Below are 14,464 nucleotides of genomic sequence, written 5' to 3'. Positions count from 1 at the left end.
AAGGATCAATCAGTCGGTCTCTAGTATTTCTATTTCTAGAGTATTGAACAGCTCATATTCATTCGTCTGAAGCCTGAACAGGAGAGGGACGGCCGGCTGACGCATTAAGATTGACAGCTGAGAATATCTACAATCAATCGCAAACACAAAACCCGGAGTCAATATTTCCAACGTAAGTGTCAACTAGAGGATATAAGTAATTGTTTTGCTTTAAGCATAAAAATATGACACTGATGTGATTATTATAAGGAGCGTTTAGTCCTGAGAAATGTGTGGTTTTGTTTTCACCCAGAAAAGATGAGCAGAGTCAGGGGCTTCTTTTAAATCACTTTGTTTTAATAGACTTGCTTTCATGTGATCTTTTTCATCTTTTATTTAACCTGTTCATTTTTTTTTTCTTGTCACCTTACTGCCTTTGTGTTTTCAAGTGACACAGCTCGATATTTATTAATTTCATTTGAACACTACCCTGTTTCCAACTTAAATGTGGTCGTCATGGCATTCTTGTCATATCACAACACAGCACAGGCCCTCCTCTTATTTTTTCCTTCTTTATATTTATACTTGCAAATACACCATAGCAACTTCCTTGAATGTGTAAACCTGCTTGGCAATAAAACCCAATTCTGATATTGCATCCTGCTGATTTTTTTCTTAATTTGGTTTGCTGTCAATGCACTCTGTAAACTCTGTGCTATATAAATAAAGTATATTATTATTATTATTATCGCTGTTAAGCCTCATTACACAAAGCAACAGAGGGCATGCACGAAGTAAGCTGTGACGTCGCTGTTTCCCAAACGCTCTGTTCACATTTACTCAAAGATCCACAGAAAGTTTTTGAAAATCTGCACTTTGCATTTGTAAAAAATCTCTTTTAGTGACTGTTTAGTGACAGTTTGCATGTGGAGGCACAGACACCATTAGTGTGAACAGGGTGAGAATGTATCAAGGGGCTGGTGGAATATAATCTTTGAGCACGTTTTCAATTGGTGGAGCAGTTTTTAATTAACCATGTATTGAAGTACTGTAGCAAATGCTCCACATTTCCAGCCAAGTTATTGCAAACGTTCTGCAAACTCAGACAAATGCTGAGTGTTTGTTCTGTTCTGAGTTTTCCGTGTAATATTGGCAGGCCTGTTTCACTTCCTACTCAAACACCAGGTGTCAGTCTAACCCACATCACCATTATCCCTGCAGATAGTGTTTTCCTGACATACCACCTGTACAGACAGACAGTTTGAAACACTCACCACAGTGCCTGCATGCCTATCTCTGACTTGACATGTTGACAGCTGCCTAACAGTCTTACATTTCAACAGTCTTGTTTTCCTGAGCTCCATCCCTCTCCCATGTCATGCCACAACCTGCACTCTCCCCCCTCCCTGGAGCTCATGCTAATTCCCGCGCTGTGATTCGACGTCTCCTGCGGGGGACCGTGAGCCCACTGCACAATCTGATTGGCTTTGTGAGTGACCCAGCAGGTTTGAGGGGGAGCGGGCTTCCACTGCCACAAACACCAAGAGACAGAGTTAATGACAGAGGCTGCAAGGTAGAGGAGAGCAGCTGCAAAGCAAGAATGCAAACAGAGAGACAGGAAGAACAGAGACGTGTTAAAAGATAGAAATATTACAACAGAGAAAGAGAGAAGTTAAAGTCCCAGAGTGCATCGGTGGAGCCTTTACACAGGTAGGTGTTACATACTGTTGCTGCTGCAGTGCAAACAGTCTGATTTCTTCATGTAAGCTCACGTTAACTGACTAATCTTTCAGTTGTACTTTTCTCACAAACTTGTGCACAAAAAACATGTACAAGCATGTGTGTGTGTGTGAGAGTTGCATGTGTGCTGGTATGTGATTTGTGATGCTTCTCCCTTTGCTGTTCAGACATGAATAATCGCTCCATCGCCTGGTGGCTGAGACAGATTGGCCTGCCGCAGTACACCAAGACGCTAGAAAGTGAATATTATGGTCTTGAGGTACGTTACGAATGTTTAAAATGCATCTTGTGCTTGTGTCAATATCTCTTTCATTTGTCCTTTGCTTCAATCCTCACAACCCTTAATGCCTCTTAATCATTCGCTCTCCCTGTTTTCTCTGCAGGGTTTGTTGAATGTAACTGATGGGGAGCTGAGAGAAGCCGGGGTCGAGGATGCAATACACCGAGAAACCATCATGAATCAGCTTTCAAGAGACAGACAGAGACTGGACCCATGCTCTGGTGACACACACCGGCCACACAAGCATGCACACTATAAGGCTACGAGACTACTTTATATTTTCTGCATTTGCTGAATAGTTTGTCGTATCGATCATATAATTCTGTATCACATGCAAGGCTGGATAAACCAAGCAGTCAAATCCAACATCCGGGCCCCTGAGCTGCAGAGGCCATGAAAGCGTCTGGCTCACTTTTTGTTTGCGTTCATGCAATTGAAAAATTCCTCAGAAATATGTAGAAGCAAAACACAATCTCAGCAGAAAGGAGGCCTGAAGCGGGTCATGCTTTGTTTGATCCATCTTCGGGGGGCTGTCTGGAGGAGGGACCATAGTTTTCATCCTTTCAATCGTTACGTTTTCTGATTTAACTTTACATTGCATGATTCTAAAGCTAATGTGTATTCAAATGACCACACAGCAAATGTTATGGGTGGGTATTAATCAACACTGCACAGAGAGCACGAGGCACAGATCACTTTTATTCCTCAGAGGACAAGCAAGTTAATATGTTCATTTATATTCAGGGATGGGTATTGTTTAACATATATGTTGGTAGAAAAATAATATATTATTTTGAGATCTTACCTTTGGAAAAACAAATTATATATACTGAATGTCATCTTTCCATCTGGATGCTACAGACTAACGTGGGTCGGCACATTAGTCTGGTATTTGTAAAGGAAATACTTAAATATTTTATTTTGTGAGATGGATTTTAATCACATCACCCAATCATTACAGACTGCGTCTTATGCATGGATGGTTGTCGGCTTCACTTGATGTTTTTATCAGCTCACTTAGTTCATTCAAGTAGTTCAAATAAAATATATTTCTATGTAGTGATGTCTGTGAATGAAGTTTTAAGATAATATCTCATCTTTTAATAATGCATTAACATTTCAACTTGTACTGAACTGTCTCTGTTGAAAACTGTGTAATGGACGACTAGTCTTCACTTCCTGCCACTGAACAACAATTAGGCCAAAATATACGGAGGCTGCCATCTTGTTTTGGTTTAATGATTCGAAGCCAGTCCTTACAGAGAAATCTTCGGGGATTATTTATTTTGATGTGTACTTTGACTTTATTTAGTTGTCCCATCCACCAACATGGAGGGCATGAGGTTTTTAATATATACTGTAGCCAGCCACCAGGGGCTAAGGAAGCTGTTTTGTCTTCGCCATCATGTCGTCCATCTTTATATGTAGTAATTAATATCTAGCTGAACCTGCACAGCTCACAGATAAACATGTCATATGTTGTTCATTTCAGTTTGAGTTAAACGTCATATTTCCATAATGTTGTTATTGTATTGTCCCCTCAGCTGTGCAGGTCCGCGAGCGCAGGGTGAGCAGAAAGTACTCCCTGGGATCGTCTTTGGACCTGGTGAGACCACAGAGGCGGCACCTGATCACCTCAGAGCAGAATTTCTCTTCGTCTCTTAGACAACGCAAGCTTCAGCTCTGGGAGCCACACTTTACTGTTGACTTCTGTGTCCCGCAGGTGAAGCCTGGGAAGGACCTTTTCCGTCAGAGTGTTCTACCCCGCCTCCAACGTGCTGACAAAAAACACCGCCTGTCCGCCTCCTGCTCGCAGCTCCGCCCGCTGAACGAGGACAACACTCAGATCAGTGAGAGTCAGGACAGCAAACACAGGTAAGCTGACCCCCTGTGTGTTGAGTGTGCGTCTGTGAAGGTGTTAGATAGCAGTTGTATGTGTGTGAGAGAGAGAGATCCAATTTCTCCGCTCTTGTTTGTCTAATTATTAACCAGTGCCTTGTAAAATGTGTCAGAGTTTAAAAGCTGAAGGAGCTTTAGGAACAGGCTGAGACCGAATGTAAGAAAAACGTCAGGATCTTTCTGGGTTCTTTCATCAATGAGGAACACAGCAGCTTTCTGATGACTAACAATATAAACAACACACCTTGGGAAAGTTTGGCCACCCTTCTCTTCAGTGAGGAGTCGATAGTTTTGGCTTTGGTTGTTGTGTTGGTTTAGTTTTGGTCAGAGATACACACATCTAAGATTTTCCGTATCAGTACAAAGTGAGAGGATTCAGTTTTAGGTGCTGTAAAAACTTACAGCGCCTTGTCTTTCAACAAAACATCTTTCCCCTCTGAATGATCCGCAGACATCATTGTGAACAGTTTTTTTACAGGATCTACTTTCTCATGAGGAAAAAGTCCAAATAAAGAGTATCACAGCTGTAACTTCTCAGTGTTGTGGGAGGCACACAACAAATGTCCACTCACTTCTATTGTTTCGAGGCGGCTGCAAAGGTTTCAAAGGTGACTGTTTCATAATCTCAGCAAATAAAACCAGACCCACCTGCATGGCCAGATACTGTAAACAGAGAATTACAAATAAAGACAACTTCCTCTTTCACAATAATTTCTTAACTCATGTTTATGGGGTTAAACAATGTGAAAATAATATCCATCATACTTTTTTAAGGCCTCAAATGTCTTGTTTTATCAGATATTAGTTTAGTATGACATCAAATAAGGAAAGGCAGACAATACTTCTGATAATTGCCCATCGGGAGTTTATGTTTTCACTCCTGTCCGTTTGTTTGTTGGTTGGTTTGTATGTTTGTTTGCTCGTAAGCAAGATTACACAAAAGCAACTGAGTGGATTTCCATGACACCTGATGGAAGGATGCAGTATGGGCCTCTGAATCTGAATCAGAGGGTTGATCCCAGGTATTACTTTTTTACCCCACTTTTCTTTAACACTGTCAAACATTTGTTTGGTTGGGTTGTCAGTGTGCTTGTGCAAAAACTACTTAACCTAATTTCTACCGGGACGTGGTGGAGGGATGGTTCCTGGGCTTGGGAAGAACCTGTTCAGTTTTGGTGCTGGTACAGATCACGGTGTGGATCCTGGAATCTTTTTTCAACTATATTTTATGACAAATAACTTATTTAGGTTGTAAAACCACTTCCTTTTTTGGTTTCCTGTCTTTTATGAGTTATGAATTAGATCATTTGCTTGAATCAGATGTGACAGAATGATTCACCTTCTGTCTGAAGGAGAGGTATCGCAGGTTGTTACTTCCTGCAGCAGGAACTCTCTTAAATATTCATTCTGTCTGTGCAATATACGCATTAGACTTTATTCTATTCACATTTTTTTACATTCCTTACACTTAAGTATTATTATAAATACACGTATTACTTACTGATGCCTATTTTTCACTCTTGCTGTTGTAATATTGTAAATTTTTTCCCCACTGTGGGACTAATAAAGGATCTTATCTTATTTTATCTTATCTTCTCAGAGTATCAACATATTTATGTTGTGGACTGTGGGTCAGACACTAAGAGCTTTGGACATGCTGTTCTTTTCTTTTTTTTTTAACATTTACTTGATACATAATACAATATAAACAAATCAATACTTTTTTTTTATAGAAAATAATTGTCAGACAATTGGAGATAAGTTTGAATTGACCCATTTGAACCCACATGATTCTGGGAACAACCAGTTCAGTTTTGGCTGCAGATACAAATATTTTATCAATTATATTTTATTTAGGTTATAAGACCACTTTCTGAGTGATTCATTGTTTGAACCAAAACATTTACTGATATTAATTTGATCATTTACTAGTAATCTGAACATACTGTGGAGTTTGTAGGTATTTTTTCACTCACTTGATAAAGAACACAATATAAACACACTAGTGTAGAGAACCTGTGTGGATAACAAAGACAGCTGGAGGCTGAAGAGAGTGATTTACCATCACATGCCTCCGTGCAGCCGCTGCTCCCGCGGCCAGGTGATGTGTCGGTATCCGAGGAATGTGAGGCAGATAGCGGGCTGTTTCAGCTGCGGAGCCCGGGGCGGGTGGAGCAGGAGCAGGAGCAGGAGGAGGAGGAGGAGGAGGAGGCGGAGGAGGTGAACACGGGCTTGTTGGAGCTTGTCTGTTCGGGGAGGAGGAGGAGGGTTGAGAGGGAGGAGAGAGGACCGGGAGAGGAGAAGTTCGGTCGGTTCCTCCCGGTTGTTGTTGATGTTTTAGTTTGGACCACAAACCGTGAGACATGTCGGACGCTGCGGGGCGCTGAGGCGGACACACAGGTAGGACCGAGCCGGGTTAACACAAGAGGCAGCCTCGCAAACCAACGCGAGATCTTGTTGCGACACTTTTCAAAAGAAAGAAACGTGTCCTTGGATTCTTTTCCTCCAGTGTCACTTATTGCTAACTTCGCGGAGTCCCGGGCCACGTGTCAGGACATTAGCTTGAGTCTGCAGAGTGAAGCTAGGAGTTAAACTAGCTTGTCGAAGCAGTTCCATGTGGTTCCAGGTGATATTTCACAACAGAGCCTCTCTGCAGGTGAATTCTCGGGGGTTGAGCTGTTCGGGCCAACGCCCCTCACACAGGATGTAGCTCCTCTTTAGCGCGAAGCTAATCTGACCTGGGATCAGTCTGTGTCAGTCCTGCTGAGCCCCCTGAGTCACTGACAGCTGCCAGCATCTCCATTTTATTAGGTACACCTTGTTGAAAACCAACTTAAAGGTCCAGTGTGTGAGATTGAGGTGAAAGGGGAAATTTAATGTGGAATAATGCTCATGATGTTTTCACTAGTTCGTTTCATCTAATATGTATGAATTGTAGTTTTTTCTTTACGGCTCTCTATATTTGAATACTTTATGTTTACATCGATTGGACCCTCTCTACGGAGGCCGCCATGTTTTGTGACATGAGTCCAGACTGGACAAGCTAAACACCTTTTGAGTTTTTATGACAAGTAAAGTTCACCACAGTTTCTTCTTCATGTTTGGGAGGAGAGGCTGAGGTGAGGGGTGTTCAGCTGCAACATGCAACTTCAACACGAGACATCATTAAATTCTACACACTGGACCTTTAAAAACGAAAATCCTCTCATTATCCACTCACCACTATTAGATGGAGGAGTGGGTGAAGTGTTTGAGTCCACGAAACCCTTCAGGGGTTTCAGGGGTAAACAGCAAATGTTGACCCGCAGTGGGCATTTTTCACAGGTGACATGTTTATAGAGCCAAGTTATTCATAGGAGAACCCAGAGAACATTTTAAAGGAAAGTAAGACTCATGTAATGTTTGTTTTGAAAGCCAATAATCAAAGGGGGTAAAGTGGACCCTGTCCGTCCGGGTCCTGAGCTGGGTCAGTGAGCACGTCTGTAGCTTCTGTACTAATGAGCACGTCTGTAGCTTCCGTACTAATGAGCACACTACGGTCACGTCCTTGTTGGTTTTTTTTAGGAGTTTCAAAGTTTTAACAACCATGTGGGACTTTACACTCTACAGTTAAAACCATACATGTGGTTTGCATATATTAGATCAGTTCCATACAGATTCAGTATTTTTGAAGTATAAATGTCTCCTCGGCAGCATAGAGAGGTGAAACAGCATTTAGATGTTTATGATGGTAAAACTGAACTTTATCTAGTAGAGAAGGAGTTTAATCTAACAGCACCACAACCTGCAGCCTCCAAAACAACCATAACATGGATTTACCTCCTTTCTAAAACAGTTTTAATCCAACCTGAATATTCTAACCTTAATGAGAGGACGACCTATTGAAGTATTGACCTACTGGAGTGAATAAGTCCAATTAGTACCTAATGAACTTATATAAAAGTATTTTGTTTCCATGGATGTCAACTGTAATATTGAGGGTCAAGGCAAATGAGCAACCTTCACATCTCTGTGGGAGTTACTGAGTCCAGCTCTGCTGCTGAGCTCTCTGAGCTTGTGTTTACAGAGGCAGGAAGGTGGAGGCTCAGGGAGGAAGGAAGAAGGAAAAAGAGGCAGGCTATTAAAAGTCCCTCAGTTCGTGTGGTGTTAATGACAGACGCAGACCTTGGCAGTGGTCTTCTGTCCTTGTACCGTTCACGTACAGAGGAAAAACATGACACCATCATCTGCAGCTCCCCTGGGTTTAATTTAGTTCTCTCTCTTCTCTCTTGTTTTGCAGCAAGAGGAGGAGTGTCAGTGCATACCTCAGCCAGCTGAAGGTGAGAGGTTAAACAAACGACCTGTCCGACTCTCACCTGCTCTTTGGAGCTACTTTTCTCCTGCAGATTTTATACCCTTTATCCCCAAGCTAGTACAAAATGTGAGCGCAGAAAACCTGCAGTGTAACTATGGTCTCTGCTTGGCTGTGTGTGTGTGTTTTGCAGGTTTTTGGTGGTCGGAGAGAGATGGACTCGTTGAAGAAGGAGCTGGAGGAGGAGTTGAAGCTCAGCACTGAGGACCCGAGGAGTCATGCATGGTTCCACGGACCACTGACCCGAGAGGTTCTCAATGGACTATATACTATTCTCACTGCATTTACACTTCATTACAACATTTTATACACAAAATGAATCTCGAAACAGTGCCCACTTAACTTCTCTTAGCATAAGACTGGAGCATTTACTGCATTATACTGTATTAGTTTCAGTTAGTTCTACCTTTATAAACTTGCAAACAAAGTATATTTATCATACGGATACGGACATGCAGCATCTAACTCTGAACAAGAAGGCAAATAATTGTAGATCCGCAAATGTATTGTGCTTTGTGGCCAACTTACGCTGGGCCTAAGTTATATACAGTACGATGTCAACACAGCTAACCATGATATCCTGCTCTCTCGTTTCCAGGCTGCAGAGTCTCTGTTTGGGAGGGACGGAGATTTCCTGGTCCGGGACTCAAGCTCTTCCCCAGGCGACTATGTTTTGAGCTGCCTTTGGAAGAACGAGCCGATGCACTTTAAGATCATACGAGTGGTTCTTCGCCCCAAAAAGGTGAGTTTGTATGTGTCCCATAGTTACTTTTTCAATTAGGATTCCTTCCAGGGTAATTACCTTTTCTTTTACTTGTCTGCAGCACAAAATGTTCATCAGCACTTGTAACCCAGGTTTTAGTCTGGTCTGTTTCTATTCCTGTTCTCTGACCTTGTTGGGAAGAATGTCGTTAATTATTAATGTGAAGTACCAAACCCCTGGAATCTCTCCTGGAATGTAATACGCATCTCTGCCGCTGGTCCATATTTTAAGTATGTTCCAAAAATACACTCACACAATATTTCTGCGTTGCTTATATAGCTCTCTTATAGTTCTCAAAGTTTGGAAGAAATATTTAGTGATTAATTGATGATGGATTGGAACAAACTGAGCATGTAGAGCAGTAGAGAATTGGATCAAACTGGAAATGTGGTTTGAGGAATATTTATGGACTTTTTGTTCCTTTTTCTTAAATTACTGTGGCTCTAAGCTACAACCTGGAACAGCAACCTTGCTAGTCTCATAGGGCTGAGCAGAGGACACTGAAAATATAGATTTTCCCTTAAAGGCTCAGCTTGATATTCAGCTTGTGTGTTTGCCTCCATCTGTGTGACAGGGCTACTCTCGGGAGCTGTTCCAGTTTGAGGAGGATCGCTTTGACAATGTTCCTGCTCTGATCCGGTTCTATGTGGGCGGCCGTCGGCCCATCTCCCAGGCCTCAGGCGCGGTGATCTTTCACCCGATCACACGGACGCTTCCTTTGCGTGTCATCAATGAGCAAAATGCGGACGGCCAAAGTAACAGCGGCCACAGCAGCAGAGGTGCAGGGAGAGAAAAGAACAATGAGCCCAACAAAAGACGCAGTTTCAGCTCCACGCATGCTGACTCAATACAGTTCATTAATCCTCTGTTAAGGTGGGAGGAGAGCAGTGTCGACACACGCATAATGATGAATCACACGTCTTCACACAAATGCACATAAAAGAGCTCATGAACTTTATCTTGTGTGGCAGGACTGGAAGTCAACCTGCTAACTTGGAGCATGTGGGACGGAGGCCTTCTCTTCAGTCGGCACAGTCTGACAGCAACCTACGAACTGGTACATTATTTAGTAAAGCAGTAATGATATAGATGGCCAATAGATTATTAATGTGTTAAAGAGTTGGTAAGGCTAAGATGTATAAGTATTAATGACAAAGCCTGAGAGCTGAGGACGACATTTCCTGCATTTAATTAATGCCAACAGTGACTGGGAGCTTTACAACTCTTTATTTGTAACTTCGCTGCTGTTACTCTTCTTCAGGTATTCCACAGACCACTCAGTCAGAGGACATCGACCCCGCCCCCATCTCCCCTGTGTTTCGCACTGGCAGTGAACCTCTGCTGAGCCCTCGACCCCGACACACACGTCCGTCCCATCCAGGTTAGATGCATAGAATAAGATGCTTATTCTACGTAAAGCTACACCACTGTAGTTCCCATAATTCCCCTCTCTGTGCCTGTAGGTGGTGGTGTAACTTTACGGGGCTCAGACGGACAGCTGCACTCCAGAGCTCCTCCCAAACCTCTCAGAGTCTCTACTTTTTTTGCCAACGCTATGCCTCCTCCACCCTTAGACTCGGACGAAGACCCCTCCTCTTTCTACAATGAGCTGGTCATCCAGGCAAGAAAAGTCCTACAATGAATTCACTCTGTGGTTCACCCTTTTTTTTTTTTTTTGCCTCTGTTTCTATTTGGGAAGCTGATGTAGACTGTAAATCCTCCACGGAGAGTTTATACCTTTGTTGTTGTATCCAGGTGCCACAGTCCCAATGTAAAGGGCACGTGGACAGATTACGTGCGGAGGAGAAGTGGCAGAGCCGCGCACGACTCACAGAAACTTCCTTCGGCTTCCTGGAGGCCCAGAAGAACGAGGCATCGTCACAGCCGCTGTTTGACAGAGAGCTGCCGAGGAAGGCAGCGGAGGGAGAGGAGGACTGGCATTTTGAACGACCACATGTTTGTATTAGATTTATTAGGATTTATTAATCCTCATAGGGAAAAGAAATCCCCTACGCAAAAATACAAACATAAATGTCACCATGTGAAGTGTCCCTCAGTTTTAAAGAAGTTGAGAAATCAGTTTAGGGACAGCTGTGTACTAATGTTGTCATGTCACTAACACTGTCACAGATCGAGTCGGAGTCAAGTTTCCAGTTGGATAAGTTTGAGTCGCTGCTTTTACCAGAGAACAACCGACCCCTGGAGCCCAGCATCCTGCTGACGATCAAAGAGCTCTTCAACCGCTCCGATGCCAACACCACCGCTCTGCACATGCTCAGCGTCGACTGCCAGGTACAACACGGCTTTTTAACTTAACCAAGGACACACACACACACACACACACACACACACACACAATGGATTACATATATACATATCTATAGACACTTTCTTTTTAATTGTTGTGCCCCCGCCATCTTGGAGCTTATTTAACGAACAGACTTCTCAAGCTTAAAGGTTAAAGAGTATTTCTACTTTACTTTTATTTGCCCTGGCTTAAACTCCCAAATGCTAGCTTTGATGATCCTGCAGCAAACTGGCTGTAAAACCTGAGTGACCACTCATCGCTCATTGTGGTGATCATGCAGGTAGCACGGATCGTTGGGGTGACGGATGAGCAGAAGAGGCTCATGGGAGTTGGATCAGGGCTGGAGCTTGTCACTCTGCCACATGGACACCAGCTACGACAGGATCTGTTAGAAAGGTTTGTGCAGCCGACACCCTTTATACGCTTAAAATAGATGAATGACAGTGGACGGATTAATAAAGGATTGTTTCACTCAAATTTTAAAAACACATATTTCCTGACTACTGTATCAAGCCATGCAGATATCTTTGCTTCAATCTGTCCCACAGGTTTGAAGTTATTCATCTCTGAATATTAATGTCAAAACAAAACAATTTATAAAAATTTAATTTCTTTTGTGGTGCTGAAATAATGAGAAAGTCAATTGTGACAACTTTATACAGAATCAGTGTCACAGGATGGGGGACTCTTTTTGTGGATGATAGGAAAGAATCAAATCCAATTTTATTGTCCACTAGAGTCAAAAATTGTTTTCGGCTCGACAAAACAAATGCAGAAAAATAGCAGTCGACACAAAAGCACAAGTAACATAAAGAAGACCAAAGTCTTGAGTACACAACAGTACACAAAAAATAATGGGTAAAAGACCTTGTGCATTACTCTGCCAAAAACCATATTTAAATTCAGATTTCTATTCTGATCTACATCAAATTGTTCTCCGTCATAGGCACACAGGAAGTCCTAAATATACCTGATTTTTTCCCTCAAAATCCATTATTGGTATTTTATCCTGAGAAATTAGCAAAAGTGAAGAAAAACACCCAATCCTGCGAAGATTTCTGGATATTATCGGGGTCTTCATAAGTTACCTAAGGTTTCAGAGCTCGCAATCAGAACCAAGGTTTTATCTAACATTAATAATTTAGCTGTCAAGACAAATCCTCATGTTTTCCATCTTTCCCTTATTTAGACATCATCTCATCGCACTGGGAGTCGCAGTGGACGTCCTGGGCTGCACAGGAACCGTGAGCCAAAGGGCAACTGTTTTACATAAATTAATCTCATTGGCTCAGGCGCTGAAAGAACACACCCACAACCTTTACTCCTTCTCGGCCATGATGAAGGCTCTGGAGATGCCTCAGGTGGTGAAAAGATGACAGAGAAACACTTGTTTAATGTAAAATCGTGTGGAAACTGGTTGAAGTTTCTCTGAACACTTATTTCTGTGAGCAGATAGAGCGACTGGAGATGACGTGGCGAGCGCTGCGGAGGAACCACACAGAGAGTGCAGTTTTATTTGAGAAGAAACTCAAGCCCTTCATGAACTCGCTGAACGAGGGAGACGGTGAGTCGTGGGGTTTGAGTCGGAGACACATCACACTCCTTTGGCGGAAGCTTTTGTCAGAGGGTTACGTTTAAATATCTGTAAAGAAATTATGCCGTGACCCTTTTTAGAAATAGATTACGTCGTGCATTGACTCGTGTGTTGATCCTGTGTGATTTTCTGTAGATTCTGTAGTTCAGGGCCCCATCGCCGTGCCACACCTCGTTCCTCTGCTGATGACGATGGAGGGTGAGGACCCAGTCGAGAACAGCGACAGAGGCTGTGAGCTTCTCTTCGATGTTCTCCAATCAGCACGCAGCGCTGCACTACATGCACAAGACTATCAGGAGCACGCACACACTCTGCTCACAGGTACACACATGCACCCACAACGGTGTCCTCTCTTTTCAGTCAGCAATATACAACATGCCAGTGTTTGGTGCTGCTACAAGTGTTGGTGCACCAAACTCTCTCAACTGTGCCAACTGGTCGTAAACTGTCACCTACTCACAAGGAAGTCTTGGTTCATGAGATTTCATCATCCTCAAAATATTTAATTATTTAAGAGAAACATTACTGCTGAGTTTAAAGTCCTGCTTTCAAAAATCAGCACAAAAAAACTAATTTTAAAATTAAGGTAGTAGCATGAGGGGAACTTATAATTTGCTGATAATGATATGTTAATGATCTTCAGGAGTTGAACATGTGTGCAGAGGCCACTGGTCCCACAAATGCAAAACAACTACTGAAGAAACCATGACATGAATCCTCTGTTCTTATATTGTGTGGTAAAATCAAACACGCTCGGACAGGAAGTAGAAAAGTCCATCATGTGTGGTGTCTGCTCTCATCACATGTCTGTCACACCTCTCCACCAGGAGGCTGGGAGCCGATCCCTGAGCTGCTCGAGGTTTTCCGGACAGAGTTCGCCCTGCGCCTGCTCTGGGGTCAGTCGGGTGCGTCTGCCAGCAGAAAGGAGCGCTACGAGAAGTTTGACAAAATTCTCTGTGTTCTCTCGGATAAACTGGAGCCTGTGGAGATCACCCCACAGCAACCTGACACTTTAACCTGACCCTCCGGGCGCTTGCTTCACTGAGTGAAAGATGACATCGGCATCGAAAGACAAAAAGATGCTTTTAGTTGAGTTTATGTCAAGGATTGACCTTTGACATCACACAGACATAAAGAGAGAAGTTCTTTTTGTTTCACTGGCTGAGATGTGACTGTTTAGATTTTGATATGACAACTTTGTAAAAAATTAATTACTGTGTGGACTGACTTTACTGTGAAAAGGACTTTGCTTGATCCATTTTCCTTTTGCAGGAAATCTGACATTGTTTACCCAAAAAATATCTGTTTACTTTTCCGAATGTGCATTTCTGATACTCAGATACTGGAGGCTCCAATGGACATTATTAAAACTGAGTTCAGGAACTGCTGCTCTGTGGAACCACACTGGAAATAATCTTTTTTTTCACTTATGAGGCAATAAATGAATGTTTACTTTTTTGTCATAAATCATTTTTTACATGTTGTATTTCTCATAAACAACAAAAAACAGACAAATACAAGAAATCAGGCTTTTTTTTTTTTTAAATCCC

The 14,464-nt window shown here is 42.5% G+C and overlaps 1 protein-coding gene across 2 annotated transcripts; it reads left to right on the top strand.

Moving 5' to 3' along the window:
• Positions 1-1,256: 1,256 nt before the first annotated feature.
• sh2d3a (SH2 domain containing 3A) lies at positions 1,257-14,381 on the top strand. 2 transcript variants are annotated; one of them, XM_020103120.2, is made up of 19 exons: positions 1,257-1,689; positions 1,887-1,978; positions 2,103-2,220; positions 3,544-3,605; positions 3,723-3,874; positions 8,178-8,217; positions 8,383-8,499; positions 8,848-8,991; positions 9,587-9,885; positions 9,984-10,069; positions 10,274-10,393; positions 10,476-10,633; positions 10,768-10,968; positions 11,143-11,304; positions 11,601-11,716; positions 12,510-12,681; positions 12,773-12,884; positions 13,050-13,235; positions 13,742-14,381. In XM_020103120.2, exons 2-19 carry the CDS (start codon positions 1,889-1,891, stop codon positions 13,933-13,935), a joined length of 2,529 nt encoding a protein of 842 aa, XP_019958679.2. In that variant the 5' UTR covers positions 1,257-1,689; positions 1,887-1,888; the 3' UTR covers positions 13,936-14,381. The 2 variants fall into 2 exon arrangements, with proteins under 2 accessions (XP_019958679.2, XP_019958681.2); XM_020103122.2 differs by lacking the exons at positions 1,257-1,689; positions 1,887-1,978; positions 2,103-2,220; positions 3,544-3,605; positions 3,723-3,874 and adding an exon at positions 6,115-6,298.
• Positions 14,382-14,464: the final 83 nt, after the last annotated feature.

Source organism: Paralichthys olivaceus, chromosome 8 (assembly GCF_024713975.1).
Source record: "Paralichthys olivaceus isolate ysfri-2021 chromosome 8, ASM2471397v2, whole genome shotgun sequence".
Classification (NCBI taxonomy): Eukaryota; Metazoa; Chordata; class Actinopteri; order Pleuronectiformes; family Paralichthyidae; genus Paralichthys; species Paralichthys olivaceus.
The sequence above is the reverse complement of the archived record's forward strand: the minus strand, read 5'-3'. Positions and strand labels throughout refer to the sequence as shown.

Excerpts from the sequence above, each read along its gene's own strand:
- sh2d3a (XM_020103120.2), top strand. The coding sequence starts at position 1,889 with ATGAATAATCGCTCCATCGCCTGGTGGCTGAGACAGATTGGCCTGCCG. Across the intron at positions 8,500-8,847 it reads ACGGACCACTGACCCGAGAG|GCTGCAGAGTCTCTGTTTGG; the intron begins GTTCTCAATGGA and ends TCTCGTTTCCAG. Across the intron at positions 13,236-13,741 it reads CGCACACACTCTGCTCACAG|GAGGCTGGGAGCCGATCCCT; the intron begins GTACACACATGC and ends CCTCTCCACCAG.